The sequence below is a fragment of the Hirundo rustica genome, chromosome 10 (assembly GCF_015227805.2).
Source record: "Hirundo rustica isolate bHirRus1 chromosome 10, bHirRus1.pri.v3, whole genome shotgun sequence".
Lineage (NCBI taxonomy): Eukaryota > Metazoa > Chordata > Aves > Passeriformes > Hirundinidae > Hirundo > Hirundo rustica.
This window is the reverse complement of record NC_053459.1, coordinates 1,192,118-1,205,528: the sequence shown is the minus strand read 5'-3', so window position 1 is coordinate 1,205,528 and position 13,411 is coordinate 1,192,118. Positions and strand designations below refer to the sequence as shown.

General features: G+C 40.2%; 1 protein-coding gene across 4 annotated transcripts in view; it reads right to left on the bottom strand.

Moving 5' to 3' along the window:
- PIK3CB (phosphatidylinositol-4,5-bisphosphate 3-kinase catalytic subunit beta) overlaps positions 1–13,411 on the bottom strand; it is a 129,256-nt gene that overhangs the window by 30,112 nt on the left and 85,733 nt on the right. For all 4 annotated transcript variants that reach the window (XM_058421856.1, XM_040074911.2, XM_040074909.1 and 1 more), the window contains 3 exons: positions 5,634–5,819; positions 4,360–4,585; positions 2,321–2,544 (listed from right to left, as the gene is read on the bottom strand). In XM_058421856.1, the coding sequence (XP_058277839.1) occupies positions 2,321–2,544; positions 4,360–4,585; positions 5,634–5,786 (603 nt within the window). In that variant the 5' untranslated portion in view covers positions 5,787–5,819. The remainder of the gene's footprint in view (positions 1–2,320; positions 2,545–4,359; positions 4,586–5,633; positions 5,820–13,411) is intronic.

The window sequence follows — 13,411 nt, the reverse complement described above, 5'->3', positions numbered from 1 at the left end:
TTTCAATGTATTTAGCAGTACTAGATGTGTTAATTTTTCATCTTTCTGCCCACTAGCAAGTCATCCTCTTTCTAGCTATTGCTGAACTCAGAAGAAAAAGCTTCAAGTAAAAAAGCAGAAGAAATTGAATGTGATTTTTGTAGAAAACCACAACCACATTGGGAGGACAGCAGAAAAGAGGAGTGGCAGCCAACACCTGTAAGCATTCTGAGCACAATGTGGAAAGACTGCGTTTTTTAATAAAGTTTTTAATTAAAACCCTTAGAGGCTATCAACCTATTTCCAAAGTATCTCTAATTTTAATGTGTTCTAAAAAGATAAAGGTAGGAAGTTACTCTCTTTTGTAAATTAAAAAGAAGGTTTAAATTAATTTCAAGTTCCTAAAGTACAAGATCTTCTGTGAAATCTTTCATCTCTCTTCACCTACCACATTATGCTTTATACAGGTTTATTTGCAAAGGCTGATTCAAGAGGTCCTGGGGTTTGTTTTATTTTTTTTAAGTTTTATTATTTTTTATTTACACACTCAGTTCTGAAGATGTGAGCACCCCAAACCCAGTTATTGACAAATGTGAAGTGATGTCTGCTTAGTTCTTTTGACTTTTGCATTATTTATACAGACTGATAAGAAGCCAAGCTGCCTCAATGGAACAAGGTAACTCTGCAGAGCCACACTAAATTAATTCTGTGTTTTGTCAGTTTCTGCGTGGCTCACAACAGCTTCTCCCTTCCAGAAAGCTGCCACAGTGTGAAGGCTTTTTTCTCCTGCCATAACTGCTAGATGTAGACAGGGAATAATACTTTGTCTTCCCAGGAAGCTGCCTTGCTCCCCAGATATCTTAACAGACATGTCACAGAGATGGGAAGCAGTCTCTCCTGCTCCAGGGACAACCACGGAGACCTTACAGCTCACCCACACCTTCCAGACAAAAGCTACTTCAATATTTCCTTCTTTCAATCTTGCAGCTGCAATAATTGACAGAACAGTCCCCACACCTTCCTCTTTAATTCTCCTGGGATGACTCCAGTGCTCAGTGCAAGTAATAAAGTCTGGAACAGACTTTACTGCTTTAAAAAGCAGCTCAGATTTGAACTGGTAATAGCCCTGAAGGTCAGAGCTGGCAGCAGAAGCATTTGAAACATTTGAAATGTCAGCAGCCTAAGCTATTGTAGTGGCAGGCAAATACATTCTGCACCAGCAAGAACTTTTGCACTGCTTTTGTGCTGTCAGCATATGCATATAGATGCAGTATTTAATCAAGGATAATCTCACTCCTGGACAACTACAAGCTCTCTGTTGAACTGAAGAGGACTGGAAAAGGTTTTGTCATAAAACACCTCAGCATCCAACATCAGCTGGGGTCACTGCTGACCAAATTTAGCTTTCACCTCTACATTTAACGTTTCCAGGGGTGGATGTGCATACCATTTTAAACCTTTGAAGTTTAAAAGGATAGTGCTAGAAATAATACGCATTTGTAACTAAAATCACCTGAATCATTAGAAAATCAGCCTCTTGCACCTGGGTCAAAATGGACACCAAATCTAGCCTGACATATTTGCACACTTGCAGAATTTTTAAGGCTTCCAATGCTGATCATTTTTAAGGTTTCCAATGATCATCCCATTTCAAAAAATGGTAATGGGAATACTGGACTCATGCAGAGTCATAGTAACTTCAACATCATAAAAACTCATGCTAAAACATTTCAGGTTTTCCTAGTAGAAACTAAAGGGGGTTTATTTTAAAAATAAACTATGATTTTGCCAGCCTTAACAAAAAGCTAACTCTAAGTCTCAGTATATAAGTTTTCTATGTGCATTACTAGTAAAGGGAATACTAATTCTTCTTAAAAAAAAAAAAAAAAAAATCTGAATCTAATTAGTAGATCAACCCCAAAGATGTTCAATAAGTCACACACAGAGACAAATGTGTTGAATATGGTGAATCTCAATTATCAGTAATCTCTGATGAACTGAGCTTAAAACTGAATGTAAGTGAAACAACACAGGAACGGTTGGCCAAAAAAAGTCCTGACAACTTTGAATCATGTTTTACATTTAAACAAATGTGAAGTAATATAGAAGGTACAAATTGTACATTTTGCCTTTAGAAGTTGAACTGTAATTAGACTTTAGAAGTTCAATTCTCAACCATGGGCTCACATCCTCTCTTTCAAGAGTCAAAGGATCCTGGTGAAAGACTGCATTTTTAAACAAACACCGTAATGGAGGTACTCCATTTCATTTATATCCCTGAGCAATCCATGCCAATTCAGACCTGGATCAAGAATAGCTCGTGATGAACAACCATTCCTACCTGGCAGTTATCAAAATGAACAGCCACTACAAGGTTTCCACTATAGAGCTTATCTTGGAAGCTCTCTGGGATAACAGGCTCCTGCTCTGGTGGGTAAGTGTGCTTCAACCAGTCCATCCAGGAGAGACCCACAAGTGACTGAATCTTTTCCTCGCTGATTCTCCTCATTTTAGCTCGGAAGTCATTCACTTCAGGATCTTGTAAGGCATCAAACTCATGGAGACCTGAAAGAATTCAAGGAAGCAAAAGGATACACAGCTGTAGAAATACTGCCCATCCCATTGAAACCATTCTTAGCTTTAAGTTAAGGTGACACAGCTGGTTTTCTTCAGACATCCCATCCAAAATGGGTGCTCAGAGTTGAGTTGGATTCTACATTGTCCTGGACATCAGTGGACTTACAAAGTTATCTGCACAATTCCCAAGCAACCTGGCATGAGTGTTTATTTTAAAATGTATCTCTTAGGCACTATGAAGTGGAAAATCCAACCTTACCCTGGGTTCAAGCTAGTTTGGAAAGTTTTAAGTATCTCCTCACAAGAGCAAATTTTAAAAAGCATCATAAAGACCTGGGCTGCATCGCAAGCAGTGAGGGCAGGTAGGCAGGGGAGGGAATTCTGTCCTCTCTTCTGCTCTGGTGAGACCCCACCTGCAGTGCTGCACACACCTCTGGGGCCCCCAGCATAAGGAGGACAGGGACCTCCTGGAGAGACTCCAGAGGAGGCCACAAAGAGGCTCAGAGGGCTGGAGCAGCTCTGCAAAGGGACGGGCTGAGAGAGCCTGGAGAAAAGCAAGGTCTGGGGAGTTTTTAAATTAAAAGAGGGCAGATTTAGATTACATGTAAAGAAGAATTTTTTTACAAGGAAGGTGGTGAGGCACTGGCACCAGTTGCCCAGAGAGGTGGTGGATGCCCAGTCCTGGACGTGGTCAAGGTCAGATTGGACAGGGATCTGAGCAACCTGGTCCAGTTGAACTTGTCCCTGCCCATAGCAGGGAGGTGGAACAAGATGACCTTTAAAAGATCCCTTTCAACCCAAACCATCCCACATTCCGATAATACAATGGAAAGCTGTGACTTTTTGGTACTTCAGGATGTGTAGGGCCTGCAAGTGTCTTTATCTTTACTTGTGAACTTCGAAGGACATTGTCCAAATCACACAAAGCACCCAGCAGCTTCTGAGAACAAAGCACTAAGTTTAGAAGCTCAGACAAGAACACATTTTTTTCCCTGCTAAGGTACTGAACAGGGGCTGCATAGGGTCTCACACAGCTCTGATAAACCAAATATTTGGTCACAGAATGTGAATCTCTCCAAATTTGTCAGGATCTGTCTGAATGGTTAAACTGACCAACTGCTCCCGTTGTCAGCTCTAACAAACAGGCAGACACAGTGTACTGCAGAAATCTAAACAAAATCTGCAGTCTTTATAAGAGACCTAACAATGGCTCATTGTTTTAAAACAAGAGGTATGACCTCATATGACCCTGTCAATCTTGATTGTATAACCAAGCAGAATAGATTTAAAAGCTGAAAATTCTGAAATAACATCAAGAATAAGTTACTGTGATACCTTTAAAAATAGCGTTTTATTGTTTGATGAAAATCAGTGTCACAATTGAGAGCAAAAACAAGAATTATTGTTAACCAAGTCAGACACCATATATAATAAAATCATAACAATTTCCAGTTCCTTCTGAGTATCCAGTTTGCTGGTAGGTTATTTATAACACTGCTCAAGGATTATGCTGTTATTCACTTAGTAATAACAATAATGTATATTTTCTCCTTGTTTGCAAAATAAAATTTGTTCCTGATTGATACAACGCTGAAATGCAATAAAGAAAGTAGCTTTAAAAAACTTTCATGTGTTTCATCTTGAGTACTTAAGTTCTTTCCAACTATATCAGTATTCATTTGACAAAGAGAAATATTGAATTTTTAATATATATTTTTAAAAAATCCAGTCCTACCTGCCCAATTAAGACCCTCATACACAACAAAGTTTAACCTCATTTAAAAAAAAAATAAATGGAATTACCTTTGCCTATAAGGACACCTATTTTAGAATCCAACTTTTCTCCTGGATCACAGCTCCGTGTCACTAGTTTGAGGACAGGAAGAAATGGCCTAACATCACAAAGTCTCCGTGTTTCATCCTCTAATTCTTCATGTACAGCAGTCTGATTCACACATGAGAACATGTAAGAGTCAATCTCCATGAGGAGATGAAAGAGTGGGTAGGAATGTGCCTGCTTCCATAACAGCTGCAATGAAAACAAAGAAATAAATGAGGGTTGGGGAAGCAACAAAACAAAACAAACCCCAGAAAACAGGGACATATCTTAAGGCACTGAAGGTAACATTCATTTCCATTTATGTTCCCAAAAAAATAGAAAAGAAACATGTTTGCTAACTTGGTTAATTTTATCGCTATATATCATTATGCGTTTACTTTGTCTCACTTTGAGTCTCTATCTTGAATGATTTCCAGGACAGACCTCTGTAGTTAGCATCAGCATTCCTTTGGAAAACAGCTAAATCTCAAGAGTACACGTTTATGGGATGTCAAGTTTCCATGTGCCACAAGCAGCAAGAAAACCAGACAGCTCAGTTCAAACCCCTTATTGCCGTCACTTACACATTTGTCTTAAATTCTTTATCACTTGAAATCACTGATTATATTAGGAGTAGGTTAGTCTGTGGTGTCATTAATTCATTGCCTAATTCCTCAGTAACTTTTCCCAATGTCCTCACAAGGCCATTATCTGATCAAAGGTCAGTAGATTGGTTTTTAGTATCTGTGTTCATTTCCTTAAGTTCTCCCCTTCCCTTCATTTGGATATTCTGTCACATTTTAAGTGATGCTCCAATTTGTACAAAACCTTTGAGAAGTGCCAGACACAGTTTTTAAAGCAATTATCTTTTGTGCCAGTCAACAGAAGCAGGAGCCCAATCTGTGACTTCTGCACTAAAAATCTAATCAGAGAAATGTTAGATCAGCAAACAATGCATCACCAACGTGCTAGAAGAAGGTTCAGAGTAACAATACAGCATTAACATAGAACTATCAGAATAATCTCTTCTGAAAGGTAACTATCAGCAAGAAGGCACTTCCCAAACCTTGCCATGTGTCCAAACCCCGTGCTAACCCTCCCCTGCACACACTTCTTTATCTGTCAATCTGCTGGGCACGTGCCTTCAGTACCTCATTTCTATGCCTGCTAAAATTCGTGACTTGATTTGCCAGAGGGCACATCAAAATCAGAACCAGCCCTCATTCCAAACACCAGTTAACTGCCCATTTGGTTTTACCTGTTTAATCTGAGATATGGTGGCATCTCGAGGGACATCCAGATTGATGTAGATTCCAGTGGGCAACAGGAAGTCCACAGATATTGAGCCATCAGCACCAATCTGTGAATCCACTGCCCAGATGTCAAGGCTGTCTGTCACGGCAGGAGGCATTATGGAATCTCAATAATATCATAACCACATGGCCTTAGGGGAAAAAAAAAAACCCAAAATTCAGTATACTTAACCTTCTATAATTAGACACACATTTTAAAGTCTTTGGAAGGTTTACATAAGCCTGCTTTCTACAGCTCAGCTTACAACTCTGAGGTCTCAAATGCCAATACTGCAAACACATAAGCATAGTTTTACTCGTTAATGTTATTTAATATAATAAAAACATTTGCCTGGCAAAGCACGATTGTTGAGATGTTTATATCATTAAAACTAAGTAATAAGAAAAAAAAAACCTGATTAGAGGTTAGCTGAAACAAAGTTAGAAATTCATTTCAAGTTCTCTCTAAAACTTCAACTATGTAAAACACAACCAAAATAAACTTCTTGGATAAAGAATGGCAATATTTCATATGAAAAGTCATGATCGGTTTAATTATTTTACTTTTTGCAAATTTCCTGTTAGTTGTTCGTGAATGTGCCAGTGACATTCAACTTGAAAGTCTGTGTTAACAGCAGGAAAAATTTTCTTCAACTCTACCAGAAAGTGCCATTTTCCCCTAAAGACAATTATCTCAATTTGTTTTCACCCTTAAGAGAACGATCACTGAACTCCACCCTCTGTGGGAACTGCATCCACTCAGGGTAGGAGGAAACCTTGCCCATGATCTCCTCCAGCTCACTCCTCTGCCTTTCTGACTGCCTGTCCTCTGTATTTCAGCACATTTTTATTTACTCCTACTGCTACCACCAGTTTTTCTGACCGTCCAAGTCCTCTTTTTTGATTACCACTCTCTAATGCTGAGTTTTCCATTCAGCCATGGCTCACTGAATCATTTACCTTCCTCCTCATCCAGACAATGGTCTTCAGCTGCCAAAGGGATGGGAAGCATTGGAAAACACTATTATAAAGCACTTTAATAGACAAATTACCCCTTCATCTTTTGAATTCTTGCTGGACAGCACGAGTTGTGGGAAATCACCCTTTGTAACAGAAAATGTCAGAATGTTTAGCTCCACTTGCAGCTTTCCAATATTTCAATTAGTCCTTCCCCACAACGGATAATGGATGACACTAGCAGCTCAAAAATCAACTTGCCAGTTCAAAGCTGCCTCAGGTATTTGACATCACTCTCCATCCCACCTGTAACTGCTGCATATATACACTGGATAACATGACCCAAATCATTCCAACACTTTTCCATCTGGCCTTAGCAAAGCTGTGAGGACCAGGAAAAGCTGCCAAGATACCTTGTAACCACACTAATGCATGGATCACTTCATATTTTGTTTGTACTAGATAAAAATATAGCATAGTTTTCATTAATGCCAAATAAAACTCCTTTAAATTTCAGAAAGCGTAAGTACATAAGGAAAAACATTTTTTTCTCGATAGAAGCAATAATTAGGGAGCTCCTACCATCATCACTATCAAATAATAATTTTACCACCATTATATCCACATAATGTCTCCCAAAAAGTCCATTACACTGAGCAGATTGAATTGAAGCAAAAATAATTGGAGGTGGAAGTGTGGAAAAAATAACAAATCAGATATGAAGGTATTTTATATGAACTACCACAGTTTACAAATCCATTCATCATTGGATGTGTGAAGTTTAGCATGGTGTGTGAGCTCTAAGCTGTCTGAAGGAAAGAAATTAAATGTTACGCCACCATTACACCCAGCACAGACTATGTTATTGGAATAACACAGCATCTACCCAGAAAACAAACCCAGACAAAATGCATAATTCCTCATGACCAATCAGGATTTTTTCCACAATCTACTATTTTAATGGGATACTATTTGTTTTCCTCCATCCAGTTGCTTGTACTCATAAAATGCTGGCTGCAATTCTTTTCTAACTGAAATTAGCAGTCAGTGAAAAATAATAGTACTATACATTTTTCATATTTGGATGCACATATTTGCAGTTATTTTCTGTGGTCACGAGGGTAAAATAAAGAGGTATTTCCATTACAAAGTGTTACTTGGACAGGTACAGCAAGGAAATCTGTTTTATGTATTTATTTTGTATATAGTTAATTCCTGCTTTAATTCAGCCTATCTTTTTTATTTTCATCCTCTTTCAGACATTTTTCACCATTGCAGTTGTTGAAATCACTTTAGTGCATCAACAAGAGTTTAAAATGTTCAAAGAAACAAGACTTAAAAATGCTGTTCCATATCCTGGAGCCCAAACACCACAACACAGACTTATAAGTTCCTGAAAGATACTTGTTTATAATTACAGATTTCCAGCACAGACACCAGAATCTTTTAAAATTCCATTTGCATTTTCAATTAAAAAGGGAAGAGCAGCCATTTCGCCAGTCTGAGCATGCTGAGGAGCTATTCTTGCTTTCAGGCACTTACTTAATATTTCCTTCCTCAAGGAAGCAAGTCAGTGTGTTTTGCAGCCAGCACTGTTTCTGCCCCCAGAGCTGACATCACAGGGGCCGGGAGAGAAGCAGCTTTTATCCTGAGAAACACAAGATTGCCAACCCACAGCAGCTCTGGGGATGAGTCACGGCCCCAGCCGGGCCATGTGTGGTGGCACTGGTGACTGACTAACAATCTCACATCTAGGAACTGAAACAAAGGCAAAAAGCCATCTGGATTGGGAGCGCCAGCACCAGAGACATTTTAAACAACTTCCAGCTAAAGGGAAAAAACAACAATTCAAATAATAATAAAAAGCTATTTCAGGCTGTTAACCTCATAGCTGTTCCTGCCCACTGTCACAGTAACAACAACCTCACTTACAAAAGAAGGAAGTAATTAAACCAGCACTTAACCTTGGCTCCTCAAGTGTCTAATCAATGACTTTGAATTTCACAGGAGTAAAACCCAAGACAAAATGCTTTTCTAAGGCACAGGTAGTACTGACAGACAGCATTCAAACATTCCCATGTAAAGTGTAATTTTTCTCTAAATTTTACCCTGCAAAAATTCATATGTATGCCTGCGTGCCCACACACTTGCCCTCCTAATCAATTTGTATTTAGCAATTCTGCAGAGCTGCTTGTACTAATGGAATGAAATGGAACACAGATGAGTAGAACATCTGCAGAAGAAGGAAATTTATCACTCATCGTGGTATTTATTTGTATAATGTACACAAAGAAGAAGCCCTAAAACAGGATTTCTCAATTGGGCGTTGCTGTTGTGGTTTTCAAAGGACTTGCCATCTCTAGACAGACAAAAGAATTTGCTCTGGTGCTAATAACCTCATTCCAGAAGCCAGGAGACCTTACAGCTTACCCTCACCTCCCAACCAAAGTACATCTCATCGTTTAACCAACAAGACCACTTGGAAAGGAAAAAAGGAAAAAACAAACTAAGGAAAAAACCGGCTACCAGAAGCAGGCTGCTTCTTTGTTTATTTCTAAAATGGTTTAAGGACAGACATAGTCAAAAGTAAGTATGTCTTTTTGGGAGAATTGGAGAATTGCAGCTCACTCATGTCTCCCCCCTAACCAAAACAGAACTAAAATCATATGTCCTGGGTTATGTAGAGAAGGTACAAAACTAGTCTGGGAGAGGGAAAAAAAAAAACAAACCACGGGTAGGCAACACTTCCAGCAAGTGTTGGTCAATAGCAGGACCACTGGAACATTGCACAGTACCAGTTAACAAAACCAAAGCTTTCAGAACATCCCCAGGAGTTCCAGACTTATTCTCTAGACTAGAGATCAGTAGGATTTCAGAAGCTGTGTTTGCACACTGGGGCTGTGTTCTCTTTCTAAACCACCCACCCATTTTCCTGAAGGCAGGCAAGATTATCTTGTGCCAAGCTCAAATCCATCGTGAGTCCTTCAGGACATTGCTGAGAGCCCAGGACCATCCAGCTGCAAAGGTTTCCCACCACTGCGGCCAGAGCTGGTGAAATCCATTTTACCTGTGCTTCGTAGTTAAATTGCACATGCACAGTTAAATCCAGGAGGTGCAAATATCTGACATCAAACAGTGCCAACCAAGGAAATACAAAGGGTAAGCATGGGAGGGAGTTCGTAAGGTTTTCCTGAAATTAAGAGCTGCCCAAGAACATGCTCACAGAGAGCCTGGCTGAAGCACTGCAAAAAATGAGACATGGAGTAACAATGCAACGGACTCTCCTTTGAAAAGAATTTATCATATCAGCAAAGGACTTAGACATTAAAAAGTACCAAATCCACTTGAATTGTCACCAACACTCAGCATTTATCTGCGTCAGATAAGTTCTTCTAAAAGCAACGTTTTGAAGAATGCAGCAGTTATGAAAACTCACACTGTGTCATTAAATCCTTTACTTCTGAACTCACCACAAATCCCCTATCACTCATCCTCCGAGAGGTTTTTCTGTTGTTTAAAGAACACCAACATAAAAACCAAGGCAATGCTCAATGTTTTATCTTGAAATATAATCCAGAAGAATACAAATAAAACACAGGTAAAAATAACTGCAAAGAAGATGGCAATTATAAATATACATATAATGCAGTGTTGGAGGAAAATTTTGATGTCCTGTTATCTCTCACAGCATTTATCCTCCTGAGCACCAAGTCTTTGGAAAAGCTATCTTACATCTGAAATGATGTCACCCATCCCTGAAATGTGGTCAGTTCCCTCAGGATGAAATCAGTATGCTATCATCCCAAACAGATAGCAAAAAGTTGGAGGGGAGGATCATTTAGATGTTAAAAAGTTAATTAGCTTAAGTAAGTTTTTTTTTTTTTACAACACCTCTTCTAAACACAGGTGCATTTTAAGGGCACATAAATATCTACAGCCCTTCAAGTTAAATATAAAGCTGGATTTATTCTTTTTTTCACTAAACCCATGAATATTTACATAGAGGACAAATATCAGAAGCTAACTTGTTTTGAATATGCAAAAACGAAGGGCACTCTGCTTATCCGGATTCTTGCTTCATGTAATAAGTTGTTACAACGGTTGAGCACCACATCCAAGACAATCATCACTGTGATCAATACAGCTCTTTATCTACTGCTTGCTCTGTCATGTGGCAGTCAAGGGGCTAAAAAAACCCAAAAGTCTTGCAGTAGTGAAAAGAGCCACCCCATCCAGACACACAAGAACAGTGTTTAAACAGTATCTTACTGTCCAGAACAGACAAGATGACAATCTGACCACAGTCATTTTCTAGGAAACAGCAGCAGCACATCAAATAGTCTAAGCAGGAGAAACACTAAGCACTTACACAATACTATCATTGTAATCGTTTTTCTAACCACATAAACATCTAGTACTATAAACAGATGAGCAATCTATAAATGAAATATTTGAGAAGAAACAAGGGAAAAGAACCTAACAGAAAGAGAAGGAAAAAGTCTAATTATGCAGGAGGACTTACGTCCTATGAAATTTAGAAGGCCTTTAGAAAAAGGCTTTTTAAAAAGTTGAAAAAAGTCTTATTTCTTCTGAAGACACTAAAGACAAATACATGCATTAGATCAGGGCCCATTCACAGCTCTGTAGAAACACATCCTCTTCTGCTCCTCAGTCTGTACCGAATTCCTGGGAGCGGTTCTGCAGCCCAGGGCAGTGAGAGAGCTGCCCAGCGCTGCCACAAGCTGTGACGGGGGCACCCTGGGCAGCAGCTCCACCCTCTCCCCTCATCAGTCCTGTTTCTGCCCCTCATTGCCCCCGTCCCATCTCCTCCCTCATCAGTTCCATCCCCTCATCGCTCCCGTTCCATCTCATCGCTCCCGTTCCATCTCATCACTCCCGTTCCATCCCCTCATCTCTCCCTTTTCATCTCATGGCTCCCGTTCCCTCCCCTCATGGCTCCCGTTTCATCTCATGGCTCCCGTTCCCTCCCCTCATGGCTCCCGTTTCATCTCATCGCTCCCGTTCCCTCCCCTCATGGCTCCCGTTCCCTTCACCCCTCCCCACAGGCCGAGCAGCGTTGTTCAGCTTTTCCCCTCCGTGGCTGTCCCCTCCCACCCCGCCGCAGCCACACAATGGAAAACACCGGGAACAACCATCTCCAGTTTTCCATGGGCCCGGAGCGGGCTCGCCCTGCGAGCAGCGGGCCCCGTGTGGGGAGGAGAGTGCAGCGGGAACACGGCCCTCACCCTACACACCAGGCACAGGGTGACACTGGGGCTAACGAGGAATCACAGGGCTGGAAGAGACCTTTAGGATCATCGAGTCCAACCCATGCCCTAACACTTCAACTAAACCGTGACACCGAGCGCCACATCCAGTCTTTCTTTAAACATCCAGGGATGGTGACTCCACTACCCTCCTGGGGAGACCAGTCCAGTTCTTTATCACTCTTTCATTAAAAAAGTTTTTCCTGACATCCAACCTAATTTCCCTTGGCACAGCTTAGGGCTGTGTCCTCTCCTGTCAGCTGTTGCCTGGAGAAAGAGCCCAAGCCCCACCTGACTACGACCACCTTTCAGGGAGCTGTAGAGAGCGAACTGCAGCCGAGGTTTGGGTTAAAGGTTTCATGTGACAGGAGCAAGCATCACCTGTCCCAACCGTGCATGAGCTACTACGAACTGTGCTTTCTGTTCTCCTCTCCCCGCTCACACAGGACCAATAATGATCCTTTTAAAACCAGAACCCCATGCAGTGGTAACTCAGGGTGGTCTGTGTGCCATTGCTGACCACGGAAACCCCTGCAGACTGTGCCATGAAAATTCTCATTTAGCCCAAAAGAGTGAACCCACTTAAGGTTCCGGCCCTCTCCAGCTGCACAGGTGAATTTCCTTCCAAACCTAAAAATAAAATACAGTCAGTTCGATGATAAATACAAATGCCTAAATCAGCAAGCAGAGATCTTTCCGCTGTACAAATGTCAAGGGTATCTATCTACAATAGCAAAGATTTTAAGAATTCAAGACATCCACAAAGTAGACTGGAAAGTTATTTTTAAAGATCATGTGGTACTATAAATATTTCCCAGCAGTTTAGTTCAACTGCCACATGAGCTGGCCCTATGGAATGGAAAATTAAATGTCCATTTAGTCAGGGTTCCTCCAGAAATGAGAATAAAAATATCACCATTTAGTTTTCTAAAAATATCTACGTATAGAAAACATGAAAGGCCTTTTTCAAAGGGCTTCTTCCTTCACAGCGCTAACATTGGTACTAAGAGTGGTCTCGCAGCCATCAAGTTCAGATTCTCTCATTCTCTTCATGAAATACGGCTATTTTTCCACAAACTAAGATAATTTCATTAGGGTTTTTTTATCCCAGATCCTTGATTATTTTGCCTGTTCATCTCCTGTAGCTTTATTCCTCTAGTGTACCCACAGCATTATGCACCAAGTTTTAAAAACTGAAGTCAGGATTTTAAACCCACAATGAATGCAGTTTGTACTCACACTTAATGCCTTTAAATAAAAGTGGCCCAGTTTTCAAGAAATGCTGAGCATCTGAATTTGCAATTGACTTACACAGGACTCAGAGATATGAAAAAAATGCAGACGTGTTAACTGGTGACAAATTAAAATTTAATCTAAGTAACTTCATTTGAACAGATGGTTAGGTTAGATTATCTCTAGTAATTCCTTTTCACAAAAGTTACTCTACAATTCAATGAAAGTACAGTTTAAAACTGGCTGTGAATGAGATTACCTTCAGATTTTTTTTTTCCTGGAAAATA